At 49.2% G+C, this 25,061-nt stretch overlaps 1 protein-coding gene and 1 long non-coding RNA gene across 2 annotated transcripts; one reads left to right on the top strand and one right to left on the bottom strand.

The window, feature by feature from the left end:
• The first annotated feature begins 683 nt into the window (after positions 1-683).
• R3HDML (R3H domain containing like) lies at positions 684-10,179 on the top strand. Its single transcript, XM_038750701.1, has 7 exons — positions 684-765; positions 1,906-2,021; positions 3,176-3,499; positions 4,194-4,312; positions 6,104-6,236; positions 7,303-7,418; positions 10,047-10,179. The coding sequence occupies exons 1-7, from the start codon at positions 684-686 to the stop codon at positions 10,177-10,179; spliced, it is 1,023 nt and encodes a 340-aa protein (XP_038606629.1).
• Positions 10,180-17,849: 7,670 nt separating this feature from the next.
• Positions 17,850-24,745, bottom strand: LOC119931646. The gene is made up of 3 exons (XR_005452142.1): positions 24,281-24,745; positions 18,272-18,397; positions 17,850-18,185 (listed from the first exon to the last, which is right to left on the bottom strand). It is a non-coding gene; the product is annotated as an uncharacterized LOC119931646 (long non-coding RNA).
• Between the last annotated feature and the right edge of the window lie 316 nt (positions 24,746-25,061).

Genomic DNA, 25,061 nt, shown 5'->3' with positions numbered 1-25,061 from the left:
CATATCTACATTACATTGCATAGTCATTCATTCAATCATATTTATTGAGCACCTACTGTGTGCAGAGCACTGTACTAAGCCCTTGGGAAGTACAAGTTGGCAACATATAGAGACGGTCCCTACCCAACAACGGGCTCACAGTCTAGACTGTACTAATCCATTTGAAAGCAGTTTACCCTCTTGCAGTAGTAATCAATCAATGGTATTTATTGAGCATTCATTATGTGCGGAGCACTGTACTAAGTGCTTGGCAGAGGATACTAAGTGCTTGGCAGAGGACAATACAATTCGACAGAATTAGGAGCAGTGTGGCCTAGTGGACAGAGCACGAGCTTGGGAGTCAGAAGAACCTGGGTTCTAGTCAAGGCTCTGCAGGTCTGCTGTTCAACCTTGAACAAATCACTTAACTTCTCTGTGCCTCAGTTACATCATCTGTAAAATGGGGATTAAGACTGTGGGCCCCATGTGGGCCAGGGACTGTGTCCAAGCTGATTATCTTGTATCTACCCCAGCGCTTAGAATAGTGCCTGGCACATAGTAAATGCTTAACAAATACCATAAATATTTTTTTAAAAAACGTTCCCTGTCATAGTGAGCCGGTGATAGCATATATATTTCACTTCGGTTGGACTGCGTGGTGGAAGTTCTTTTGCATACTCACAAAGTTGAGCTTCTAACCCAATATGGCACGGAACATTCGCTTCATCGAAGATACAGCCAACGGCGCTGAATATCCTAAGGCTGTTTCGTCCGAGAAATACACCGGCAAGAACCCACAGGATAACAGTCTGGGAACAATCCCAAGTGCTCGAGTAAAGAGCGCATCTGTCCAAGGGCAAGCACGATCCAAACCAGAGTGGTAGGAAAGTATTTTAGCCAATCAAAAAGTCATAGCAAATCAAGAGGGTGGGCCGTCGGGAGCCTTTGCAAAGACAGTAAATGCCGGCTCCCTGTTTATCACCCTTATCTGGGGGTTCACAGTGCTTTCCAGGCAGGCGGAACCCCCCCCAATCCACCTGGAGGGGATTTTTTAAATGCCAGGGGTCTGATGAAGCAGGGTGGCCTAATGGATAGAGCCCGGTCCTGGGAGTTAGAAGGAACTGGGTTCTAATCCCCGCTCATCCACTTGTCTGCCAGGCGATCTTGGGCAAGACACTCCACTCCTCTGGGACTCAGTTCCCTCATCTGTAAAATGGGGATTAAGACCGTGAGCCCCACGTGGGTCGGGGACTATGTCCAACCCGATTTGCTTGTATCCACCACCCCAGCACTTAGTTTGATGCCTGGTACATAGTAAGTGCTTAACAAATACCATTATTATTATCATCATTATTATTGGGCAAGCTGAGCCCTTTGTTGGGTAGGAATTGTCTCTGCTTGTACTTCCCAAGCGCTTGGTACAGTGTTCTGCACACAGTAAGCGCTCAATAAATACGATTGAATGAATGAATGAATGAATGTTGCCGAATTGTACTTTCCAAGCGCTTAGTCCAGTGCTCTGCACATAGTAAGCGCTCAATAAATATGATTGAATGAACGAACAATCCATGTCCTCTCAGCATGACCTAGTGGAAAGAGCCGGGGTCTGGATGGGTTTTAATTGATTGATCAATGGCATTTATTGGCACTTTCCACGTGCAGAGGACTGGACTAAGCACTTAGAAGGTGATAGTATAATAGAGTTGGTAGACTTTGCTGACAGAAGATGGGAGGGAAGGAGTGTGGAGGGAGGGGGCGGGAGAGAGAGGGAGGAGGGTGAGAGCCTATAAGTTAGCTGGCTGGGAAAGCGCTTTCCAAACTCTGAGAGCCCTTCTGTTGGGGGAAGACTGAAGACACGTCAGATAGCATCAGGAGCTCTAAGGACTTGGCCGGGTTGAAATCTCCCCTCACCCCCCACGACGCCAGGAGAGCGCGGAGAACTGCGAGCCTCCACTGTCACCTCTCTAACCTCAGTAGCGGCGGTGGCCTTCACAGCCATCCCCGCCAGGACGCTCTCTGCTATTCTTGGCTTCTTCTCCTCGGTATGCAGTCTGGGCCCCTCAGCTCCTTCTCCGAGCTGGGAAGGTGTAGCTAGCGGTGGGAATTTGTGTATGTGTGTATGTGCTTTTTTTTTGAGGGGAAAGGACTTTTTTTTTGGACTGGGGAACAGCTTTGTGGGAGGCCTTGACCACTGTCCCCTCCCAACCACCCAGAGAGGTGGTCCGGGCCTGGGGTTGGACCAGAGAGGATCGGAATCACTCCCCGGCCTGGGAGACAGAGCGGGAATTGTGCCTTGACAGGAGCCTCCAGCACCTGGGCTGAATTAGCCGCCATCTGGCTCTCTGCACACGCTGAAGGAGCCTGGAAAATTTCTCCCTCGAAAAGAGCGTCAGTGGCGGGCTTCCCTCTCTGCCCCTCTTTCCTTCCCTCTCTTCCTCTCCTCATGGGATCTGCTCCGGCTGGCAGAGATGGGATCTGAGGTTTTGTTCACCCTTCTCCTCGGCTTTAGGGGTGGAGGGACTGCTTTTGACCTCCTTTCCCCTAGGAAGTTTCTCACGGTATCATATCTACCCTGCTCTTAGCACAGTGCTTGGGATATTGTAAGTGCTTAACAGTGACCAGAATCAACCTCATTAGTATTGTTCTTTAGCGCCTGAGGAAGACAGATTTTCTTGGACCTAGCCTGTTGTTTATACTAAGCGCTGTACTAAGCGCTGCGGTAGACACAAGCTAATCAAGTTGTGCATAGTCCACGTCCCACATGGGGCTGACGGTCTTAATCCCCATTTTACAGATGAGAGAACCGAGGCACCGAGAAGCCGAGCGACTCGCCCAAGGTCACCCAGCAGAAAAGTTGTGGAGCTGGGCTTAGAGAAGCAGAATGGCATAGTGGATAGAGCACAGGCCTGAGAGCCAGAAGGTCACAGGTTCTAATCCCGGCTCTGCCGCTTGTCTGCCGTGTGACTCTGGGTGAGTCACTTCACTTCTCTGGGCCTCAGTTCCCTCATCTGTAAAAGGGAGGCTGAGACTGTGAGCCCCTCATGGGACAGGGATTTGCTTGTATCCACCCCAGCACTTAGTACAGCGCCTGGCACTTAGCAAGTGCTTAACGAATACCACTATTGTTATTAACTCAGGCTCTTGCTGTTGGAAATGCAGAAATGAAAATATTCCCTGTTTTCCCTCCCCTCTCGAGATCCCCAGCTCCGTGTCCCGGAGGACGCTCACCCCTGGGAGAGCCAGCTGGCATCAGACCATGCGCCTGCTGTGGGCAGCTCTGTACCTGGCAGGGCTGCTTTGGGGGATGGCCCCGAAATCCTGCTCGTCGGCACTGCCCGACGCCCCTTCAGGGCTGACCTCGGGCCCCGGGGGCAGTCCGGAGGGCTCCTTGCTGGGCCCTGGCATCCCAAGACAGCGCCAAAAGCGCCACATCGTCACTCGGGACGTGATTGCCCTGCTCAATTTCCACAACCGCGTCCGCGCGCAGGTCTTCCCACCGGCTTCCAACATGGAGTACATGGTGAGTGGAGGCTGGGAGGCCACGTGGCGTGAACTGGCACCCTACCACACCACCGGGCTTGAGGACACCCCTGCTCCACTATTCATGCAGTGTGACTCAGTGGAAAGAGCCCGGGCTTTGGAGTCAGAGGTCATGGGTTCAAATCCCGGCTCCGCCACTTGTCAGCTGTGTGACTTTGGGCAAGGCACTTGACTTCTCGGGGTCTCGGTTACCTCATCTGTAAAATGGGGATGAAGACTGTGAGCCCCACGTGGGACAACCTGATCACCTGTACCCCCCCAGCGCTTAGAACAGTGCTTTGCACGTAGTAAGCACTTAATAAATGCCATTATTAATATTGCTCTCGGCTCAGCTCTCCCAGAAAGGTGGGGGGCTTCTGGGAGACTGTCCCAAGGGCAGCTGGATAATGGTGCCTGGTAGGTAATGGTGTTGGGAGACTGTGATCCTCCCGCATGGGAAAAGGACCGTGTCCAACCCGATTTGCTTGTATTCACCCCAGAGCTTAGTATAGTGCCTGGCACATAGCGCTTAACAAATCATGATGATTATTATTTAATGAGTTCCCACTGGGTGCAATGTACTGCCCTAAGCACTAATGAAGTACAAAACAAGCAAGGGACTCATTCTCTGCCCCCCCCCCCCCCCCGCAAGAAGCTTCCACTTTAATGGAGGGCGTGGATTTTTCTCCCACCAGGTGTGGGATGAACAGCTGGCCAAGGTGGCCAAGGCCTGGGCTACCCAGTGCATCTGGGACCACGGGCCCCCTCAGCTGATGAGACACGTGGGCCAGAACCTCTCTGTCCACTCCGGCCGGTAAGTGTCCCCCCCCCTTCCCCTTTGCCCCCCAGCTGTCTCTGGGTTGTGTCATGTTGGACATCTAACACCCTACCCTGAAGACGCCACTATTCCTTCCTGCCCCCGTTGGCTCTGCCCTTCCTACTGACCCTGTTCCCACCGCTAAAGTCTTCAGGTGGCAGCAGGATCTTAGTTCAGTGTGACTCTAAATGCCCCTTTCCCTATCCCTTTAACCGCCTCCCCATTTTGGTGGCCCGCAGGCCAAATCAGTGGAGCAGCATGGCTTAGTGGAAAAAGCCTGAGCTTGGGAGTCAGAGGTCATCAATCAATCGTATTTATTGAGCGCTTACTGTGTGCAGAGCACTGTACTGGGTTTTAATCCCGGGGTTTAAGGTCATGGGTTTTAATCCCGGCTCCACCACTTATCAGCTGTCTGACTTTGGGCAAGTCACTTCACTTCTCTGTGCCTCAGTTACCTCAGCTGTGAAATGGGGATTAAGACCATGAACCCATATGGACAACCTGATTACCTTGTATCTCCCCAGCGCTTAGAGCAGTGCTTGGTACATAGTAAGCGCTTAACAAATACTATTATTATTATTATTATCATCATCATGGAAAGGGCATGGGCTGGGAGTCAGAAGACCTGAATCCTCCACCACTTGCTTGCTGCGTGACTTTGGGCAAGTCACTTCACTTTTCTGTTCTTCATTTTCCTCATCTGTAAAGTGGGACTTAAATACCTGTTGTCCCTCACCATTAGACTCTGAGCCTCGTATGGGTCAGGGACTGTATCTGACATGATGATTCATTCAGTCATATTTATTGAGCCCTTTCTGGGCACTGTATTAAGTGCTTGATCTTGTATGTACCCCACCACTTAGAAGAATGTGTGTCATGCTTAACAAATACCCCTATAATTATTATCATCAGCTCTGGGCTCTTCCAGCTCCTCTACCTCCTCCTTTTTTAATCAATCAGTTATATTTAGTGAGCATTTATTATGTGCGGAGCATTGTACTAAGCATTTGGGAGAGTACATTACAACAGAGTTTTTTATGGTATTTGTTAAGTGCTTACCATGTGTTCTAATCGCTGGGGTAGATACAAACCAATTAAGTTGGACACAGTTCGCATCCCACAAAGAGGCTCACAATCTAAGTGGGAGGTCAAAGAGGAGGACTGAGGCACAAAGAAACCAAGTGACTTGCCCTGGGTCACACAGCAAGCAATGGGCAGAGCCGTGATTAGAACCCAGGTCCTCTGAATCCCAGGCCCATGCTCTTGATAGACCTGTCCCCTGCCCCAGACATGCTTACATTCTAGAGAGGAAGACAGCCACTAATACAAATAAGTAATTTATAATATATAATTTCAATATTTATAATTATGAGAAGCAGCATGGCCTAATGGATAGAGCATGGGGCTAGGACTCAGAAGGACGTGGGTTCTAATCCCGGCTCTGCTATTTGTCTGCTGTGGGACCTTGGGCAAGTCACTTCACTTCTCTGGGCCTCAGTTCCCTCATCTGTAAAATGGGGATTGAATCTGTGAGCCCCACATGGGGCGGGGACCGTGTCCAACCCAGTTTGCTTGTATACACCCCAGTGCTTATAGTACACTGCCTGGCACACAGCAAGCACTTAAAAAATACCGTAATTATTATTATTAATAAAGATCTATACACAACTGCTGCGGAGTTGGGGCAAATATCAAGTTCCCGAACGTCACAGGTATAAGTGCATAGATGACACAGAAGGGAGAGCGAGTCCCGCTTTTCCTCTCCTGTTTGCTCTGGCTATTCCTCAGATTCCGCTCCGTGGTGGATTTGGTGAAGCCTTGGTTGGATGAGAAGAAACACTACACGTTCCCATCGTCAAGGGATTGCAAGCCCAGCTGTCCCTCTAATTGCACTGGCCACGTTTGCACTCACTACACCCAGGTATGGTCCGGGAAGGCGGGACCTTCGTTCATTCAGTGCTATGTATGGAGCGCTTACTGTGTGCAGAGCACTGTACTGAGGGCTTGGGAGACAGTAGAGTACAACAAGGTGATCGCCAAGCAGGTTGGGGGTGTCCAGAGGGAAAGGATCTGCTGGAGCTAGGTAAACCTGAGCAGCAGCTCACAAAATAAAATAGTATTTATTTCTATTTCTCCCACTTACCCATAGTAAGTGGTATTTTAAGCACTTACTATGTCTCAGGCACTGTTCTAAGTAAGGGGGTTGGACACAGTCTCTGTCCTACACGGGGCTCACGGTCTTCATCCCCATTTTACAGATGAGGCTCAGAGAAGTAACATGCCCAAAGTCACACAGTGGACAAGTGGCAGAGAGGGGATTAGAACTCAGGTCCTTCTGACTCTCAGGCCCGTGCTTTATCCACTACGCCATGCTGCTTCTCTAGGCTGTAAGCTCGTTGTGGGCAGGGACTGTGTTGTTTATTGGTATATGGTCTTCTCCCAAGCACTTAGTACAGTGCTCTGCGCACAGTAAGCGCTCAATAAATCCAGCTGGCTGATAGAAGCAATCATCGTCACCACTGCTGGTGGGATTTCTAGAGGATGAGGCACTATACGAAGGATTCCGGAGAATCCAACAGAATCAACACCTACATACTCCCGGAGCCGGGATTGGAACACGTGACCTCATGACTCCCGGGCCTGCCACATGACTCCCAAATCCACCAGACCTCAGCTCCCCCCGTCTTCCGAGCCCTTCTAAAATCTCACCTCCTCCGGGAAGCCTCCCCTGCTGAATCTCAACCTCTCGGGCACATCAACTAAACATCATTCTTAGTACTTCTGCTATTATCACCCTGATTCGTTTGAGCTCCTTCTTGTTTTAATCCTTCCGTGCAGCTACTTCCTGCTCTGACGCTTTGAAAATAATTACCAGTTTTGCCTGCCTAGTCCGTTGGACTGTAAGATCGTGGTGGGCAGGAATGGGTCGGGGGTCAGGGGTCGAGCCGTGGAGCTCTCATTGCGGATTCTCCCTGTCTCGGGCACAGATGGTGTGGGCATCATCCAACAGGCTGGGCTGCGCCCTCCACACTTGCACCAGCATCAATATCTGGGGAAGCAACTGGCGGCAGGCCGTGTATCTGGTGTGCAACTACGCCATCAAGTAAGTGTCCGGTCTCGGGTCGGGGTCCGGGATCCGGGGTCCTCTAGGAGTGAGGGACAACCTCAGAGGATGGAGATTCCTGGCCCCAAGAAGATGCTCTTCCCCTTTTTAAATTTGAATCTACCTCTTCCGATAAAAGCCTTCCCTGGGCTCATTTTACACCTCAGTGTGGCCTAGTGTATAGAGGCTTGGGAGTCAGAAGGACCTGGGTTCTAATAATAGCAGCATTTGTTAAGCGTTTACTATGTTCCAAGCACTGTTCTAAGCGCTGGAGGGGATACAAGGTAATTAGGTAGTCCCACATGGGACTCACAGTCTCTAATCCTCGCTCCCCCACTTGCCCGCTGTGTGACCTTGACCAAGTCACTTCACTTCTCTGTAAAATGGGGATTAAGAACATGGTCCCCATGTGGGACAGAGACTGTGTCCCAGCACTGAGAACAATGCCTGGAACTGAGTACTTAACAAATATCATTTAAAAGTGATGATAATAATAACTGTGGCATTTATGTAAGAGCTTACTAGGTGCCAAGCACTGTACCAAGTGCTGAGGTAGATATGTGGCTTAGTGGAACGAGCCCGGGCTTGGGAGTCAGAGGTTGTGGGTTCTAATCCCGGCACTGTCACTTGCCAGCTGTGTGACTTTAAGCAAGTCACTTAACTTCTCTGTGCCTCAGTTCCCTCATCTGCAAAATGGGGATTAAAACTGTGAGCCCCACGTGGGATAACCTGATTACCTGTATCTACCCCAGTGTTTAGACAGTGCTTGGCACATCATCATCATCAATCGTATTTATTGAGCGCTTACTATGTGCAGAGCACTGTACTAAGCGCTTGGGAAGTACAAATTGGCAACATATAGAGACAGTCCCTACCCAACAGTGGGCTCACAGTCTAAAAGACTAAAAGTCTAAAAGGCACATAGTAAGTGTTTAACAAATACCATTATTATTATTATTATACAATATCATCAGATCCATCAGAGCCCCCTGCCCAACATGGGAGCACAAAGTCTAAGCAGGAGAGAGACCAGGAATCGAGTTGCCATTCTGCAGATGAGAAAACCGAGGCAGATGGAAGTTGAGACTTATTTAAGTGACAGAACAGGGTAGGGGCAGAGCTGGCATTATAACCCAGGTCTCCTGACTCTTTCCTGTGCTCTTTCCACTAGGCCACACTGCTTTTGGGGTTCATTCATTCAGTCGTATTTATTGAGCGCTTACTGTGTGCAGAGCACTGTACTAAGCGCTTGGGTTGGGGTAGAGAGCTGAAAAGACCAGGTCTGAAATGTCCTGACCGTGACCCCCAACCTGAGACATGCCCAGCTGCTTTTTGGGCATCATTGGGCAGTTCTGGTGGGAGAGCCCATCTTTTTTCCTTTCCCTCAGGGGGAAAGTACAGGGAAACTGAGGCCCCCAATGAGAAAACTCCCCCCCCCCCAAGACTCCCCTGACCCTCAGTAAGTAGACAGGTGGACAGGAGCTAGCAAACTTTGGCCAGAGTTTGTCCTTGTCTGTCTCAATCAGTGGTATTTATCGAGCACTCGCTATGTGCAGAGCGCTGTTCTAAGTGTTTGGGAGACTACAATACAACAGAATTAGCGGATACGTTCCCTGCCCCTAATGAGATATTAGTAATAATAACAATTATGGTATTTGTTAAGCGCTTACTATGTGCCAAGCACTGTTCTAAGCACTGGGGTAGATACAAGGTAATCAGTTTGTCCCACTTGGGGCTCACAGACATAATCCCCATTTTACAGATGAGGGAACTGAGGCACAGAGAATAATAATAATAATGATAACGGCATTTTTAAGTGCTTACTATGTGCCAAGCACTGTTCTAATCACTGGGGTAGATACAAGGTAATCAGGTTGTCTCACGTGGGGCTTACAGACTTAATCCCCATTTTCCAGATGAGGGAACTGAGGCACAGAGAATAATAATAATGGCATTTGTTAAGTGCTTACTATGTGCAAAGCACTGTTCTAAGCTCTGGGGAGGATACAAGGTGATCAGGTTGTCCCACGGGGGGCTCACAGTCTTCATCCCCATTTTCCAGATGAGGGAACTGAGGCACAGAGAATAATAATAACAATAATGGCATTTGTTAAGCGCTTACTATGTGCCAAGCACTGTTCTAAGTGCTGGGGAGGATACAAGGTGATCAGGTTGTCCCACGGGGGGCTCACACTCTTCATCCCCATTTTCCAGATGAGCGAACTGAGGCACAGAGAACAATAATAACAATAATGGCATTTGTTAAGTGCTTACTATTCATCCCCATTTTCCAGATGAGGGAACTGAGGCCCAGAGAAGTGAAGTGACCTGCCCAAGGTCACACAGCAGACAAGTGGCAGAGCTGGGATTAGACCCCACGACCTCTGACTCCCAAGCTCGGGCTCTTTCCACCAAGCCACGGTGCTTCTTTACAGATTACAGTTTAGAGGGGGAGACAGGAATTAATAGAAGGTGGTAACTTCGATTGTCTAAATGAAAGATGTGAACATATCTCCCTCTCCCCATCCTCCACACTGCGGACTGAAGAGGAAGCTCGGGGTCCCGTCCGCCGTAGCTCTGAGAGCCGAGTGACTCCTATCTCCCTCTCTGCTTCCTTCTCTCTTCCAGGGGCAACTGGATCGGCGAGGCCCCGTACAAAGTGGGGAGACCCTGTTCTGCCTGCCCCTCCAAATACGGAGGCAGCTGTAAGAGTAACATGTGCTCCGCCGACCTCAAATCCAACAGACTCACCTGGTTCTAAATTCTCCCGAGCCCCGGGGGAGTCTGACCACCGACTGGCCCTGCGCAATCCAGCCAAGGTGGAGAAAATGGCCCCACGGGCCTTAGCCCAAGGAAGGAATTATTTATAACGAAGAGGGCCACTCAATCAATCAATCGTATTTACTGAGCGCTTACTGTGTGCGGAGCACTGTACCAAGCTCTTGGGAAGTACAAGTCGCAGTGGCCTCTCCTTAGCATCAATCAATCAGGGGAATTTATTGAGCAGTTACCACGGGCTGAGCACTGTACTAAGCACTTGGGAGAGAGCACAGTACAAGAGAGTTAGCATTCACTGGTGGTTCCGCTTAGGTAGCTTTAATCAGTCAGTCAATCGGATTTCTGAGCGCTTACCGTGTGCAGAGCACTGTACTAAGCACTTGGTAGGTTACAATACAATAAACAGACACATTCCAAGCCCCCCATGAGCCTACAGTCCCTCAATCAATCATTAGTACTTATTGAGCACTTATTGTGTGAAGCGCACTGTACTAAGCGCTTCGGAGAGTACACTACAACAGAGTTGGCAATAATAATAATAACAATGGCATTTAGTAAGCGCTACACTCCCTCAATCAATCAGTAGTATTTACTGAGCACTTATTGTGTGCAGCGCACTGTACTAAGCGCTTGGGAGAGTACACTATAACAGAGTTGGCAATAATAATAATAACGATGGCATTTAGTAAGCGCTACAGTCCCTCAATCAATCAGTAGTATTTATTGAGCACTTATTGTGTGCAGCGCACTGTACTAAGCGCTTGGGAGAGTACACTATAACAGAGTTGGTAATAATAATAATAACGATGGCATTTAGTAAGCGCTTACTATTACAAAGCACTGTTCAAAGCGCTGGGGAGGTCACAAGGTGATCAGGTTGTCCCACGGGGGGCTCACAGTCTTCATCCCCATTTTACAGATGAGGGAACTGAGGCACAGAGCAGTTAAGTGACTTGCCCAAAGTCACACAGCTGGCAATTGGCGGAGCCGGGATTTGAACCCATGACCTCTGACTCCAAAGCCCGTGCTCTTTTCCACTGAGCCACATTCCCTGCCCACGACGAGGTTAGGGTCTAATCAGCGGTATTTATTCAGCATTTACTGTGTGCACAGCGCTATATTGAGCAGCTGAGAGAGTACAATAGAAGTGGCATAATCCCGGCTCCACTGTGTTACTTTGGGCAAGTCACGTAACTTCTCTGTGCCCAATCACCTCATCTGTAAAATGAGGATTAAGACTGTGAGCCCTACATGGGACAACCTGATGACCTTGGATCTCCTCCAGCACTTAGAACAGTACTTGGTGCATAGTAAACGCTTAACAAATACTGCATTATTCTTCTAGACAGTAAGCCTGGTGTGGGCAGGGATTGTTTCTCTTTATTGCTAAATTGTACTTTCCAAGTGCTTAGTATAGTGCTCTGTACACAGTAAGTGCTCAGTAAATATGATTGAATGAATGAACGAATGCTTCCTCACTGGATCGTAAACTCCTTCACTAGATTCTAAGCTCCTTGTTCATTCATTCAATAGCATTTATTGAGCACTTACTGTGTGCAGAGCACTGTACTAAGCGCTTGCACTGTACTAAGCAGCATGGATCATGTCGACCATGATTATAGTACTGTCCTAAGCGCTTAGTACAGTAGTCTGCGCTCGGTAAGCGCTCAGTTAATACCACTGATGGGTGAATTGATGCCCCCATCTTCACTCCCCCAACTCTGCTGTAGTCAGCTCCTAGTAGCTGCCTCTTTCTCTTCCCCTCTAGACTCTAAGATCATGGGCGGGGAATGTCTGTTTGTTGTTCTATTGTACTCTCCCAAGGTCTTAGTACAGTGCTTGGAGTGCAGTAAGTGCTCAGTAAATACGGTTGACTGACTGACTCTTCCTGTAGGATCGTGGAGTGGGAGAAGGGTGGTGATGGGGCAGTCAATCAATCGTATTTATTGAGCGCTTACTATGTGGCGCTCAAAATCTAAGTGGGTGGGAATAGGATTTAATCCCCATTTTACAGATGAGTAAAATCCTCTTTTTACAGATGGGGCAGGGTGGGGGGGTTGAAGAAAGTGCCCTGCTTCCAACTGGGTTAACCTCCTACCCTGCCCATTTGCCATGAAGGGAAAATCCCCCCAGTCCTCTGACTGCCCCGTTGATATGTCAGTCAGTCGGTGGTATTTACTGAGCGCTTACTGTGTGCAGAGCATTGCATTAAGTCCTCGGGAGAGTACAATATAACAGATACATTCCCTGCCCACATGGAGCCTACAGTCCAGAGGAGTACGGTCTACAGCCTGCCTGCAGGGCCTTCTGGGGTAAAAGGGCAGGTGAGACTGTACTTTCCCAAGTGCTTAGTACAGTGCTCTGCACCCAGTAAGGGCTTAATAAATACAATTGAAGGAATTCACTCATTCATTCAATTGGTGGGGTGGTGATCCCTCTTCATGACAGGAAAGCCAGTCGGCGCAATCCCAAAGAACTGAGAGGAGGCTCCCTGCTCCACTCTTTGACACCCACTTGCTCTGAGAAAACTGGGACTCACTTGGGCACCCCCCCCAGCCCCCCACCAGGACTGCCTTCTGAACCCCACAATAAATAGCCTTGCAAAAAGACCGGGAGTCCCAGACTCTACTTTCTCACTTCTTCTCAGGGGTTGGTAAAATGTTGGGGGAGGTGGAGGAGTAGGGGCAGGGCTGCCCCTCATGAAGGAGAAGTGATTTGAATCAATTCCTCAATGGTATTTATTGAGCGCTTCTTTGTGCAGAACACTGTTCTAAGCGCTTGGGAGGGTACAGTCCAATAATAATAATAATGTTGGTTTTTGTTAAGCACTTACTACGTACCAAACAGCACTGGGGTAGATACAAGGTAATTAGGTTGTCCCAGTCTTAATCCCCATTTTACAGATGAGGGAACCGAGGCCCAGCGAAGTGAAGTGACTTGCCCTAGCTCACACAGCAGACAAGTGATGGAGTTGGGATTAAAACCTACGACCTCTGATTCCCAAGCCTGTGTTCTCACCACTAGAGAACGGGTAAGCGAGCGCCCCGCCATCAAGGGGCTTCCAATCTAGCAGGGGAGGCAGATGCTAAAAGACAGAAAAGTAAGGGAAGGATGGACCAGGGGCCATGTTGAATTTTCTTCTGTGTATTCTCTCCCAACGCTCTACACGCTTAATAAATACTATTACCGCTACTAAGAGGCAGAAGGGATGGCCGGGGTAGCCCGGTCAACCCCAGCTCAAACCGGAGAGGCCGTCTCTCCGTTCAAACCTGACTCTCGATCCATCCGCCTCCCCGAAAACACCCACACCCACATACCTCTCCCATCATCTAAGGCCGGACTCGGGTCCCCACACATATCCATTGTTTGGGGAATGGTAATAAAAGCAGTGTCTCCCAGGCTGGGCTGTTGGACTCTCACCCCTCACACCCTCTTCCTCCCTGGCACACTGGCTGCCAACCCTCTTTTCCTGGGAGCGTGCGGCCCTGAAGAAAACCCGCATCAAGAAGTAAACAAGCACTCGTGAAACCCCGCCGTAAAAAATAGCCCTCTCGGGCCGGGTGGCTTTCCAGCGGTTACTATAGCTACAGCCCCAAGTCCCCTGTAGTTTGGTCTCCATCAGACCTGGTTACTATTTAACATCTCCACCCACATTAGCCCTGATTAAGTGAATCAATAAGATAACAGGAAGGCGAGTTGTGGGCCTTCCCTCTTAGCCATACCTCCTCTTCTCAGGGCTTTGTTCCCTTCGCACTTTCTCCTTTTTCCCCACCTCGGGTTGGGGGTTCTCCAACCTGAGCCGAGGGGGAAATGGTCAATGTCAACATGCCACTAGGGACCAACATGGATCAACCATATGGTAAGTAGCGCTACCATCTTCCTTTCTTCCGATCTGTTTGGACCTTGCGGGAGGGACGGGACGTCGGGTCCCCGCTGCGGCGTTTTGGGCCGCTCATTTCTTGGGGGACTTGGGCCGCAAAAATGTGCGCAGTGGAGGGAGAAGGGTGGGTGCGACGGGGAGGAGTCGAGGTTTGGAAACTGAAAGGTGCCTACCGAACGGGAAACCCAGGGCTGGTCGGCCGGGGTCCCAGCTGAGCGTGGGGGTCCTAGAGGGGACGGCTGATGGGACGGAGAGGAGGAGGAGGAGGAGGAAGCGGGCCAGATTTTGTTCTGTTGTTGCTGTTTTTGATGGTACTTTTTAAGCACTTCTATAAGCCAGACACCGACTCCAGCACCGGGACAAATTCAAGATGATTGGGTTGGGCACAGCCTCCGTCCCATATAGTGCGCGCATTTTACAGATTTTACAGATGAGGGAACTGAGGCTCAGAGAACTGAAGTGACTTGCCCCAGGTCCGCAGTAACCAGGTGGTGGTGGTGGCGGGAATAGAATCCAGGTTCCTTGGCTCCCAGGCCCGGGAAACCCAAGCTAGACTCATTTTGGGGTTGGCTGGAGGGTTGACCAGCAGTCCACTTTTTCCTCTAGTTGAGGTAGGGAAAATAATTATTTCCAGAGAAGGTGCCAATTTGGTCTGAAGGCCTGAAAGACTGGGCTTTTCTGTTTCTGCCTCAGGAAATAATGAATAAGTGTGGTATCTGTAAAGCGCTACGTCTGCTCAGTCAGTGGTTTTTAATTCATTCGATCATATTTATTGAGCGCTTACTGTGTGCAGAGCACTTTACTAAGCACTTGGGGAGTCCAAGTCGGCAACATATAGAGACGGTCCCTGCCCAACAATGGGCTCACAGTCTAGAAGGGGGATTATTAATACGATACTGGTTAAGCACTTACTATGTGGCAGGCACTGAACTAACTGCTGGGGTAGTTACAAGCAAATCAGGTTGGATACAGTCTCAATCCCCATTTTAAAGGTGGGGTAACTGAGGCACAGAGAAGTGAAATGACTTGGCCAAGGTCACCCAGCAGACAAGTGGCAGAGCCGGGATTTAATGAGTGCTTACTATCAATCAATCGATCGTATTTATTGAGCACTTACTATGTGCAGAACACTGTAGTGAGTATTTGGGAGAGCACAATATGACAGAATTAGCAGACGTGTTTCCATGTGCAGAGCACTGTACTATCTGGGAGAGTACAATATGACAGAATTAGCAGACATGTTCCCAGTGCAGAACACTGTACTAAATGCCTGGGAGAGTACAACAGAATTAGCAGACACATTCCCTGTCCAAAACGAGTTTACTAGTCTGCAGGGCGGCAGGCACTGAACCGAGGCCTAGGGTAGATAATAAATAATAATGTTGGTATTTGTTAAGCGCTTACTATGTGCCAAGCACTGTTCTAAGTGCTGGGGGAGATACAAGGTAATCAAGGTTGTCCCACGGGGGGCTCACAGTCTTAATCCCCATTTTACAGATGAGGGAACTGAGGCACAGAGAAGTGAAGTGACTTGCCCAAAGTCACACAGCTGACAAGTAGCGGAGTCGGGATTAGAACCCATGACCTCTGACTCCCAAGCCCGGGCTCTTTCCACTGAGCCACGCTGCTTCTATGCACAGTAATGGGTCAGACCCAGTCCCTGTCCCACTTGGCTTCACAGTCCAGCGGGGAGGGAGAACAGGTATCGAATCCCCGTTTCACTGTTGAGGAAAATGGGCCGCCAAGGAGTGAAGCGATTCGCCCAAGGTCATCAGGCAAGCGGCGGAGGTGGGATTAGAACCCAGGTCTTCTGAAGGTTGTTACTGTTGGTGAGGGGCAGTGTGAGTGACAGAGGTGGTAGAAGCTGAACTTCCTCTAATCAGACAGGTACAAGAGGGGACAATTTGAAAAGGTGCTGAGGCCACGTCCCCGTGGGAGGTGTGGAGGAAGCTGAAGGGAGCGATGTTCTGCTGCAGGTGAGAAGCAGGGTGGCCTAATGGGTAGAGCCCCATCCCGGGACTCAGAAGGAAGTGGGTTTTAATCCCAACTCTGCCACTAGTCTGCTGTGTAACATAATAATAATAATAATAATAATAATAATGGTATTTGTTAAACACTTACTATGTGCCAAGAACTGTTCTAAGAACGGGGGTAGATACATGGTAATCAGGTTTTTCCCACGTGGGGCTCACAGTTTTAATCCCCATTTTACAGATGAGGTAACCGAGGCACTGAGCAGTGACATGGCGTGGCTCCGTGGAAAGAGCACCGGCTTGGGAGTCAGAGGTCATGCGTTCGAATCCCAGCTCTGCCACTTGTCAGCTGCGTGACTTTGGGCAAGGCACTTCATTTCTCTGGGCCTCCGTTCCCTCATCTGTAAAATGGGGATTAAGACAGTGAGCCCCCCGTGGGACAACCTTGATCACCTTGTATCCCCCCCAGCGCTTAGAACAGTGCTTTGCACATAGTAAGCACTTAATAAATGCCGTTATTATTATTATTATTAATGTCACACAGCAGACAAGTGGCGGAACCGGGATTAGAACCCACACCCTCTGACTCCCGAGCCATTGCTCCCGCCACTAAGCCACGCTGCTTCTCTGGGCAACTCACTTCACTCCTCTGTGCCGCTGGTGGAGCAGCGTGGCTCAGTGGAAAGAGCCCGGGCTTGGGAGTCAGAGGTCATAGGTTCGAATCCCGGGTCCACCACTTGTCAGCTGTGTTGCTTTGGGCAAGTCCTTTCACTTCTCTGGGCCTCAGTTACCTCATCTATAAAATGGGGATTAAAACTGCGAGCCCTTCGTGGGACAACCTGATTACCTTGTATCTATCCCAGCGCTTAGAACAGTGCTTGGCACATAGTAAGAGCTTAACAAATGCCACCATCATCATCATCTGTAATGTATGTATTCATATCAATGTCTGTCTCCTCTAGATGGTAAACTCAATATGGACAGGGAATGTGTCTGTTATATTGTAGTCTCCCAGTGCTTACTACAGTGCTCTGCACACAGTAGGAGCTGAATAAATGCAATTGACTGACTGACTCATAATCTCATCTGTAAACTGGAGATTAAAACTCTGAGCCCTCCGTGGGACGGGGATCATGTCCAACCTGATTAGCTTGTATGTTCTACAGAGCTTAGAGCTTAGTGCCCAGCACACATTAAGTGCTTAATAATAATAATAATAATGATGATGGCATTTATTAAGCGCTTACTATGTGCAAAGCACTGTTCTAAACTCTGGGGAGGTTACAAGGTGATCAGGTTGTCCCACGGGGGGCTCACATCCTTCATCCCCATTTTACAGATGAGGGAACCGAGGCACAGAGAAGTTAAGTGACTTGCCGAAAGTCACACAGCTGACAAGTGGAGGAGCCAGGATTTGAACCCATGACCACCGACTCCAAAGCTCGGGCTCTTTCCAATGAACCACGCTGCTTCTCAGATACCATGAAAAAATAAAAGTATGCTGGATAAAGGACTGAGTGTGTGTGCATGTGGGAAGCGGGGACTGGCCAAGTTAAGTGATTTCCTTGTTTTCAGGAGCCGGTTGCGCCACAGTAATAATAATAATAATAACAACAATAATATGATAATAATAATAATCATGGTATTTGTTAAGAGCTTACTCTGTGCCCAATACTATGCAAATCGGGTTGGACACAGCCCCTGCCCCAAGTGGGGCTCACTGTCTCAATCCCCATTTTGCAGATGAGGTCACTGAGGCACAGAGAAGTGAAGTGACTTGTCCAAGGTCACGCAGCAGACAAGTGGCGGAGCCAGGATTAGAACCCGCATCCTTCTGACTCCCAGCTCTAGCCACCATGCATGGTAACTCTGTCTTAGAGTTAGTTTCAGGGTTTGTCTGGTGGTGTCTTCTCCATTCCCACTCAAGGAGAGGATGGGAGGGAAATTCCTCGCCCCCTCACACGGATGAGGAAACTGGGAGCTTGGAGAGGGAGGAGATTGGGTCAAAAGTCACAGGAAAGTTGGTAGCCGAGCCAGGACTTGAAACCAGTTCTCCTCCTTGTCAGCCTGGTGGTCTTTCCATCCCTCTGTACTTCTTCCCTGTGCCCCACGAGACCTCAGACTGGAGAAATCATTCTGCAAAGACACAGAGCGGCCTAGTGGAAAGAAGTCAGGCCTGGGTGTTGGAGGACTGTGGTTCTAATCCTCAGTCCTCCACTTACCTGCTGTGTGACCTTGGGCTTGTCATTATACTTCTCTGGGCCTCCGTTTCCTCATCTGTAAAATGGAGATCCAGTACCTGTCCTCCTCCTTTTTTGGACGGTGAGCCTCGTGCGGTAGGACAGAAACTGTAAAATAATAATTGTGGCATTTGTTAAGTGTTTACTATGTGCCAAGCACTGTTCTAAGCGCTGGAGTAGATACAAGTTTACCAGGTTGGACACAGTCCATGTTCCACGTGAGGAGAACTTAGAACAGTGCTTGGCACATAGTAAGTGTTTAACAAATACCATTATTATTAATATTATTATTAACAGATATTGAATTCCCAATGTATTCATTCATTCAATCAATCGTATTTATTAAGCGCTTACTGTGAGCAGAGCACTGAACTAAGTGCTTGAAAAGTACAATTCAACAATAGAGACAATCTCTGCCCACAATGGGCTTACAGTCTAGACGGGGGGAGACAGACACAAAGCAAAACATGTGGACAGGCATCAATAGCATCAATTGCATCAATATAACTAAATAGAATTATAGATACACACACATCATCTGACCTGATATCTTTTTCCTACCCTAGGGTTTAGGACAGTGCTTGGCACAGAGTAAGTGCTTAATTAAAATCACATTTATTATGATTATTCTCTTCCCTTTCACTCCACACCCTTCCGGCCTTATCCCCGCCTCATCCCACAGTGTCTTCCTTCCCAGGGCCTCCAACGCTGTCACGGATGATCTCCCCAACCTCATCCCACCCCTGGGAGGCAGGGAGAGGGCCAGACATGGCAGCGTAGGGGGAAACTGAGAGTGAGAGGGGTTTGGCAAAGGTCCACCCAAGGAGGCGGCGCCAGTGGCAAGTGAAGCAACTGACTCAACTGGTCTACCCACTAGGCCACACTACCACACCTGGATTTTCTGGGCAGTCTGAATGGCTAGAGGCGGTATCCCTGGCTACCTTTCCGCTTAGCCCGGTGCAGCTGCTTACCGTGGCCCTGTCGGCCATCTGGCCTAGAATGCCCTCCCTTTTTATATCTGACAGATTATTACTCTCCTCCTCCTTCAAAACCTTACTGAAGGCCATTTCCTCCCGGAGGCCTTCCCTGACAGCCCTCCTGTCCCCTTCTCCCACTCCTTTCTGCATCCCCCGACTTGCTCCCTTTATTCATCCCCCCTCCAGCCCCTCACCAATTACATACCTATCTGTCATTTCTTTATTTATATTCATGTCCGTCTCCGCCTCTAGACGGTAAGCTTGTTGTGGGCAGGGAATGTGTCTGCTATATTGTTATACTGTACAGTCCCAAGCGTTTAGTACAGTGCTCTGCACCCAGGAAGTGCTCCATAAATCATCATCATCATCAATTGCATTTATTGAGCGCTTACTATGTGCAGAGCACTGTACTAAGCGCTTGGGAAGTACAAATTGGCAACATATAGAGACAGTCCCTACTCAACAGAGGGCTCACAGTCTAAAAGGGGGAGACAGAGAACAAAACCAAACATACTAACAAAATAAAATAAATAGAATAGATATGTACAAGTAAAATAAATAAATAAATAAATAAATAGAGTAATAAATATGTACAAACATATATACATATATACAGGTGCTGTGGGAAAGGGAAGGAGGTAAAATGGAGGGGATGGAGAGGGGGACGAGGGGGAGAGGAAGGAAGGGGCTCAGTCTGGGAAGGCCTCCTATAAATAAATAGGAGTTATTTATAGGAGTCATAAATAGCACTGATTGACTGATCGCCTCCATTTGGGGCTCGGGTGAGCTTCTGAGGCGGAGTAGGCTCGCAGCACTGATCCTTGCCGCCTCTGTGGCCCTGGCTCCAGGGAAGAATCCAGGCCCCAAACTCACACAGGTACCATCTGCATCTCACTGCCCTGGTCCCGGCCCCCGAGACAGGGAGACTGAGGTTCCTCTCTTTTCCCTCCCGAGCCCTGGGGAGGTCAGAACACTCTCCAGATTGAGCGTCCATTTGCTGCGTTTCCCCTGCTTCGACCTACCCTGTGCAGGCAGAAGGCAGAACCAAGGCTACGGGTCAAGAGAAGAGAAACAGAAAGGGCGAGGCCTGGTCTTAGAGTAAATGGGGGGTGGTTTTATATATATTTTTATGCTATTTTGAAGTGCTTACAACGTGCCAGGCACTGTTCTAAGCACTGGAGCAGATACAAGATAATCGGGTTGGTTGCAGTCCCTGTCCCACACGGGGCTCACAGTCACCCATGACCTCTGACTCCCAAGCCTGAGCTCTTTCCACTAAAAGCCACACGATGAGCTTACAGTCTTGAGAAGCAGCATGGCATAGCGGATAGAGCCCGAGCCTGGGAATCAGAAGGTCATGGGTTCTAATCCCAGCTCCGCCACTTGTCTGCTGTATGACCTTGGGCTAGTCACTTCACTTCTCTGGGCCTCAGTTGCCTCATCTGTAAAATGGGGATGAAAACTGTGAGCCCACATGGGACAGGGACTGTGTCCAACCCGATTACCTCATATTCACCCCAGCGATAAGTACAATGCCTGGCACACAGAAAGCACTTAAAAACTACCATTATAGGGGGAGACAGACATTAATAGAAATAACTGATCGTGGGCACCTTCCTCTCTTGGAAGCAGAGAAGTGGACAAGCTAGTTTCTTGGAGGAAGGATGTTACTGGACAAGAAAATCAAGGTCCAGAGACATGGACAGTCCAGGCCCGAGGTAGAACATGGGCAGGGCAAGTTCTCTGGGCTGTGGGAGGAGGAGGGATGGGTGGAGGAAGAGGAGGAGCAAAGGGAAGGCTGAGGGAGAATGGGCTGGGGTGGAGAAGAGGAGGAAAGGTGATGGAAGCAGACAAGAGGAGGAGGAGGAGTGGAGGCAGGGCCTGTGGAGTATGGAAGGGAGAAGGAGGGGTGGGGGAGAGGATGAAGGTGGAGGGGGTGGATGGAAGAAGAAAAAAGAAGGAAGGGGAAGAGGAGGAGTAGAGGCAGGGCAGGTGGAGAACGGAAAAGGGAAGGAAGGAGAGGAGGAAGGAGGGGGAGCAGATGGAGGAAGAGGGTTGGATGGAAGAACAGAAGAGGAGGAGGAGGGCAAGGAGAAGGAAGAAGAGGAGTGGAGGAAGGGTGGATGGAGAATGGAAGAGGGAAGGAAGGGTGGGGAGAGGAGGAAGGAGGAGGGGGTGGATGGAAGAAGAAAGGAGGAGCAGAGGAAGAGCAGGTGGAGAATGGAAAAGCAAAGGAGGAGGAGCAGATGGAGGAAGTGGGGTGGATGGAAGAACGGAAGAGGAGGGCAAGGAGGAGGAAGAAGAGGAGTGGAGGAAGGGTGGATGGAGAATGGAATAGGGAAGAGGGGTTGAGGAGAGGAGGAGCAAATGGAAAAGGAGGGGCAGATGGGAGAAGAGGAGAGGAAGGGGAGGAGGAGGAGGGGTGGAACATGACTGCCAAACCTGAGAAGCAGCAACAGCTTCCCAGATGCTGGGCTGCCCTGATCACATGGACCGCCTCCTCCTCCTCCTCTCCTCTCCTCTCTTCCTCGTCCTTCTTCTCCTCTTTTCCCTCTGCTGGGTAAACACTGGCATCCTCCCCGTGCACAGACAGGCACTGTTTGACGGCCTGTCTGTAGCGGAGGCCAGTCGAGTCTGGCTTACCAGACTAAAGACAAAATAACGGCAGGACGGGAGCAAGAGTCGGGTGGGCAAAAAAAGTTATCCAAACAGCAACTCCATCCTCCTCCTCTCCCTCCAGGCTGGAATGGCCTGTGCTCTGTCTGACGGGTCAAAGAGGAGCCAGATCCCTCCTCTGCCTTGTTCAGGGGCTAAAGGATGGACTGAACTGGTCCCTGGGAAGCCAAGCAGCGTGGCTCAATGGATAGAGCCCAGGCTTGGGAGTCAGAGGTCATGGGTTCAAATCCTGACTCCGCCAATTGTCAGCTGGGTGACTTTGGGCAAGTGACTTCACTTCTCTGTGCCTCAGTTACCTCATCTGTCAAATGGGGATGAAGACTGTGAGCCCCACGTGGGCAACCTGATCACCTTGTATTCTTCCCAGCATTTAGAGCAGTGCTTTGCACAGAGTAAGTGCTTAACAAATGCCATTATTAATTAATTAATTTGAAGGAGAGCCAGGACAATTCATAATGGCAATGATTCACCACTTGCTCTGTTCTAAATACTTGGGTAGATACAAAGTTATCAGATGGGACCCAGTTCCTGCTCCTGATGGCGTTCACAATCTAGACTGTAAGCTCACTGTGGGCAGGGAAAATGTCTGTTTATTGTTATACTGTCATCTCCCAATCGCTTAGTACAGTGCTCTGCACTCAGTAAGCACTCAATAAATACGATTGATTGAATGAATGAAAGAATGAATCTAGTTTATCTCCATTTTGTAGACGAGGAAACTGGGGCCCAGAGAGGTTTAGTGACTTGTCCAAGGTCACACAGTGAACCAGTGACAGAGCTGATACTGCAACCCAGGCTTCCCGGTTCCCAGTCCTATACTATTTCCTCTACTGAGAAAGAGCTTGGCCTAGAGAAAAGAGCTCAGGTCTGGGAGAGTCAGAGCAACTGGATTTTAATCCCAGTTCCTCCACTTGTCTGCTGGGTCACCTTGGGCAAGTCACTTCCTAGTGCCTCAATTTTCTCATCTGTAAAATGTGAATGAAACCCCTCTTCTCCCTCTGACTTAAATGATTATGATGCTGCTATTGTTAAGTGCTTACTATTCATTCATTCATTCAATTGTATTTATTGAGCACTTACTGTTTGCAGAGCACTGTACTAAGCACTTGAAAAGTACAATTCGGCAACAGATAGAGACAATCCCTACCCAAAAATGGGCTAGGCCAAACACTGTTCTAAGCGCTGAGGGAGATACGAGGTAATCAGGTTGCCCCAGGTGGGGCTCACAGTCTTAATCCCCATTTTACAGATGAGATAACTGAGGCATAGAGAAGTTAAGTGACTTGCCCAGAGTCACACAGCTGACAAGTGGCGGAGCTGGAATTAGAACCCATGACCTCCGACTCCCAAGCCCAGGCTCTTTCCAATAAGCCACGCTGCTTCTCTAAACTGTGAGTTCCATGTGGAACTGTGCCTGTCTGATTAACTGGTGTCTAATCCAGTGTTTAGTACTGTGCTTGGCATGCATTAATAATAATAATAGTAATAATAATAATAATAATGGCATTTGTTAAGTGCTGACTCCATGTCAGGAACTCTACTAAGCGCTAGGGTGGATATAAGCAAATTGGATTGGACACAGTCCACGGTACTCTCTTAACAAATACCAAACAATCAATCATATTTATTGAGCACTTACTGTGTGCAGAGCACTGTACCAAGTGCTTGGCAGAGTGCAACATAACAAATAAACAGGCATGTTCATGGCCCACAGTGCGCTTACAGTCTAGGCAACTGTATGCTAAATACCACAATTATTGTCAGTGTCGAGGGCCGACAGTCATGGGCTGAGAAATTTCTGGTTCTCACAGTAGTAGTAGTAATAGTATTTATTAATTAGTTACCATGTGCAGAGCATAGCACCCGTTGGACATCCTGATCACCTTGTAACCTCCCCAGCACTTAGAACAGTGTTTTGCACATAGTAAGCACTTAATAAATGCCATTATTATTATTATTATTGTACTTAGCACTGAGAGACAATACATAGGTGAGGACTAGAAATGGTTCCTGTCCCTTGTGGGGCTCACAGGCTAGGAAGGTGTGGGCAGCAAGGAGGGGATGGGTGGGTCTCTGCTTTTCTACCATAAAATATCTGCGCTAAGGCTCTATTTAGGCCCAGGACTCGCAAAGGGCAGGTGTCCTGGACTCGGGCCGGGCACTGAAGTCGCCTCGAGTGTGACCTCCTCGTGTCCCCGGCAAACAGGCCGATGCCATCCCGCCTCCCATGCCAAAGCATCCCATGTTTGGGCAAGCTGGCACACACAAACCTCAGGCACACATGGGAAGACTAACGACATTTACTGAGCACCCACTGGATGCAGGGCACTGAACTAACCATGTGAGGAGACCAACGGGAGCACAAGATACACCTCCTGTCTGCAAGGAGCTTCCACTCTAATGGCAGAGCCAGATGTAGAAAGAGTCGCCGGTGGTGGAATCCGTCTGGAACCAGACTGGGTTGACCAAAGGAACTGCAGGGTTCAGGCTAGGAGCAGGTCCCATGCTCTCCAGGCTCAGCTCAGCTGGATCCGCAAACTACAGCTCCCCGCAAACTGTAGCCTGAATATAATGAGTGGCAAGAGTGGGGATTCAGACTCTAGCCAGGCAGCAGAGACCTAAGGTCGTGGCCAATGTCTACAAGAAATCTGCAGGAAGATGCCAAAGCCAACTGAAAATCCTTGTTCCATCTTAGAGTCATACACCTTCTCCGACAAACTTGGGAGCAGCCTGACTTTTTTTTTTAAATATTTGTCAAGTGCTTACTATGTGCCAGGCACCGTCCTAAGCACTGGGATAGATACAAGCAGGTTGGATACAGTCCCTGTACCACATGGGGCTCGGAGTCTTAATTCCCATTTGACAGATGAGGGAACTGAGGCACAGAGAAATTAAGTGACTTGTTCAGGACATTGTGGAAACAGAGCATTAGTTCAAGCATCCTGGGCATCTAGCCTGTCCTTTCCCAGTTAATAATAATAATAATAATAATAATAGCAATTGCTGTATTTGTTCGGTGCTTATTATGCACCAGGCACTGTGCTAAGTGCTGGGGGAGATACAGGCAAATGAGATTGGACACGGTCCCTGTCTCACATGGGGCTCACGGTCTTAATCCT

Source organism: Tachyglossus aculeatus, chromosome 8 (assembly GCF_015852505.1).
Source record: "Tachyglossus aculeatus isolate mTacAcu1 chromosome 8, mTacAcu1.pri, whole genome shotgun sequence".
NCBI classification, from domain to species: domain Eukaryota; kingdom Metazoa; phylum Chordata; class Mammalia; order Monotremata; family Tachyglossidae; genus Tachyglossus; species Tachyglossus aculeatus.
This window is presented reverse-complemented; position numbering and strand designations above follow the sequence as displayed.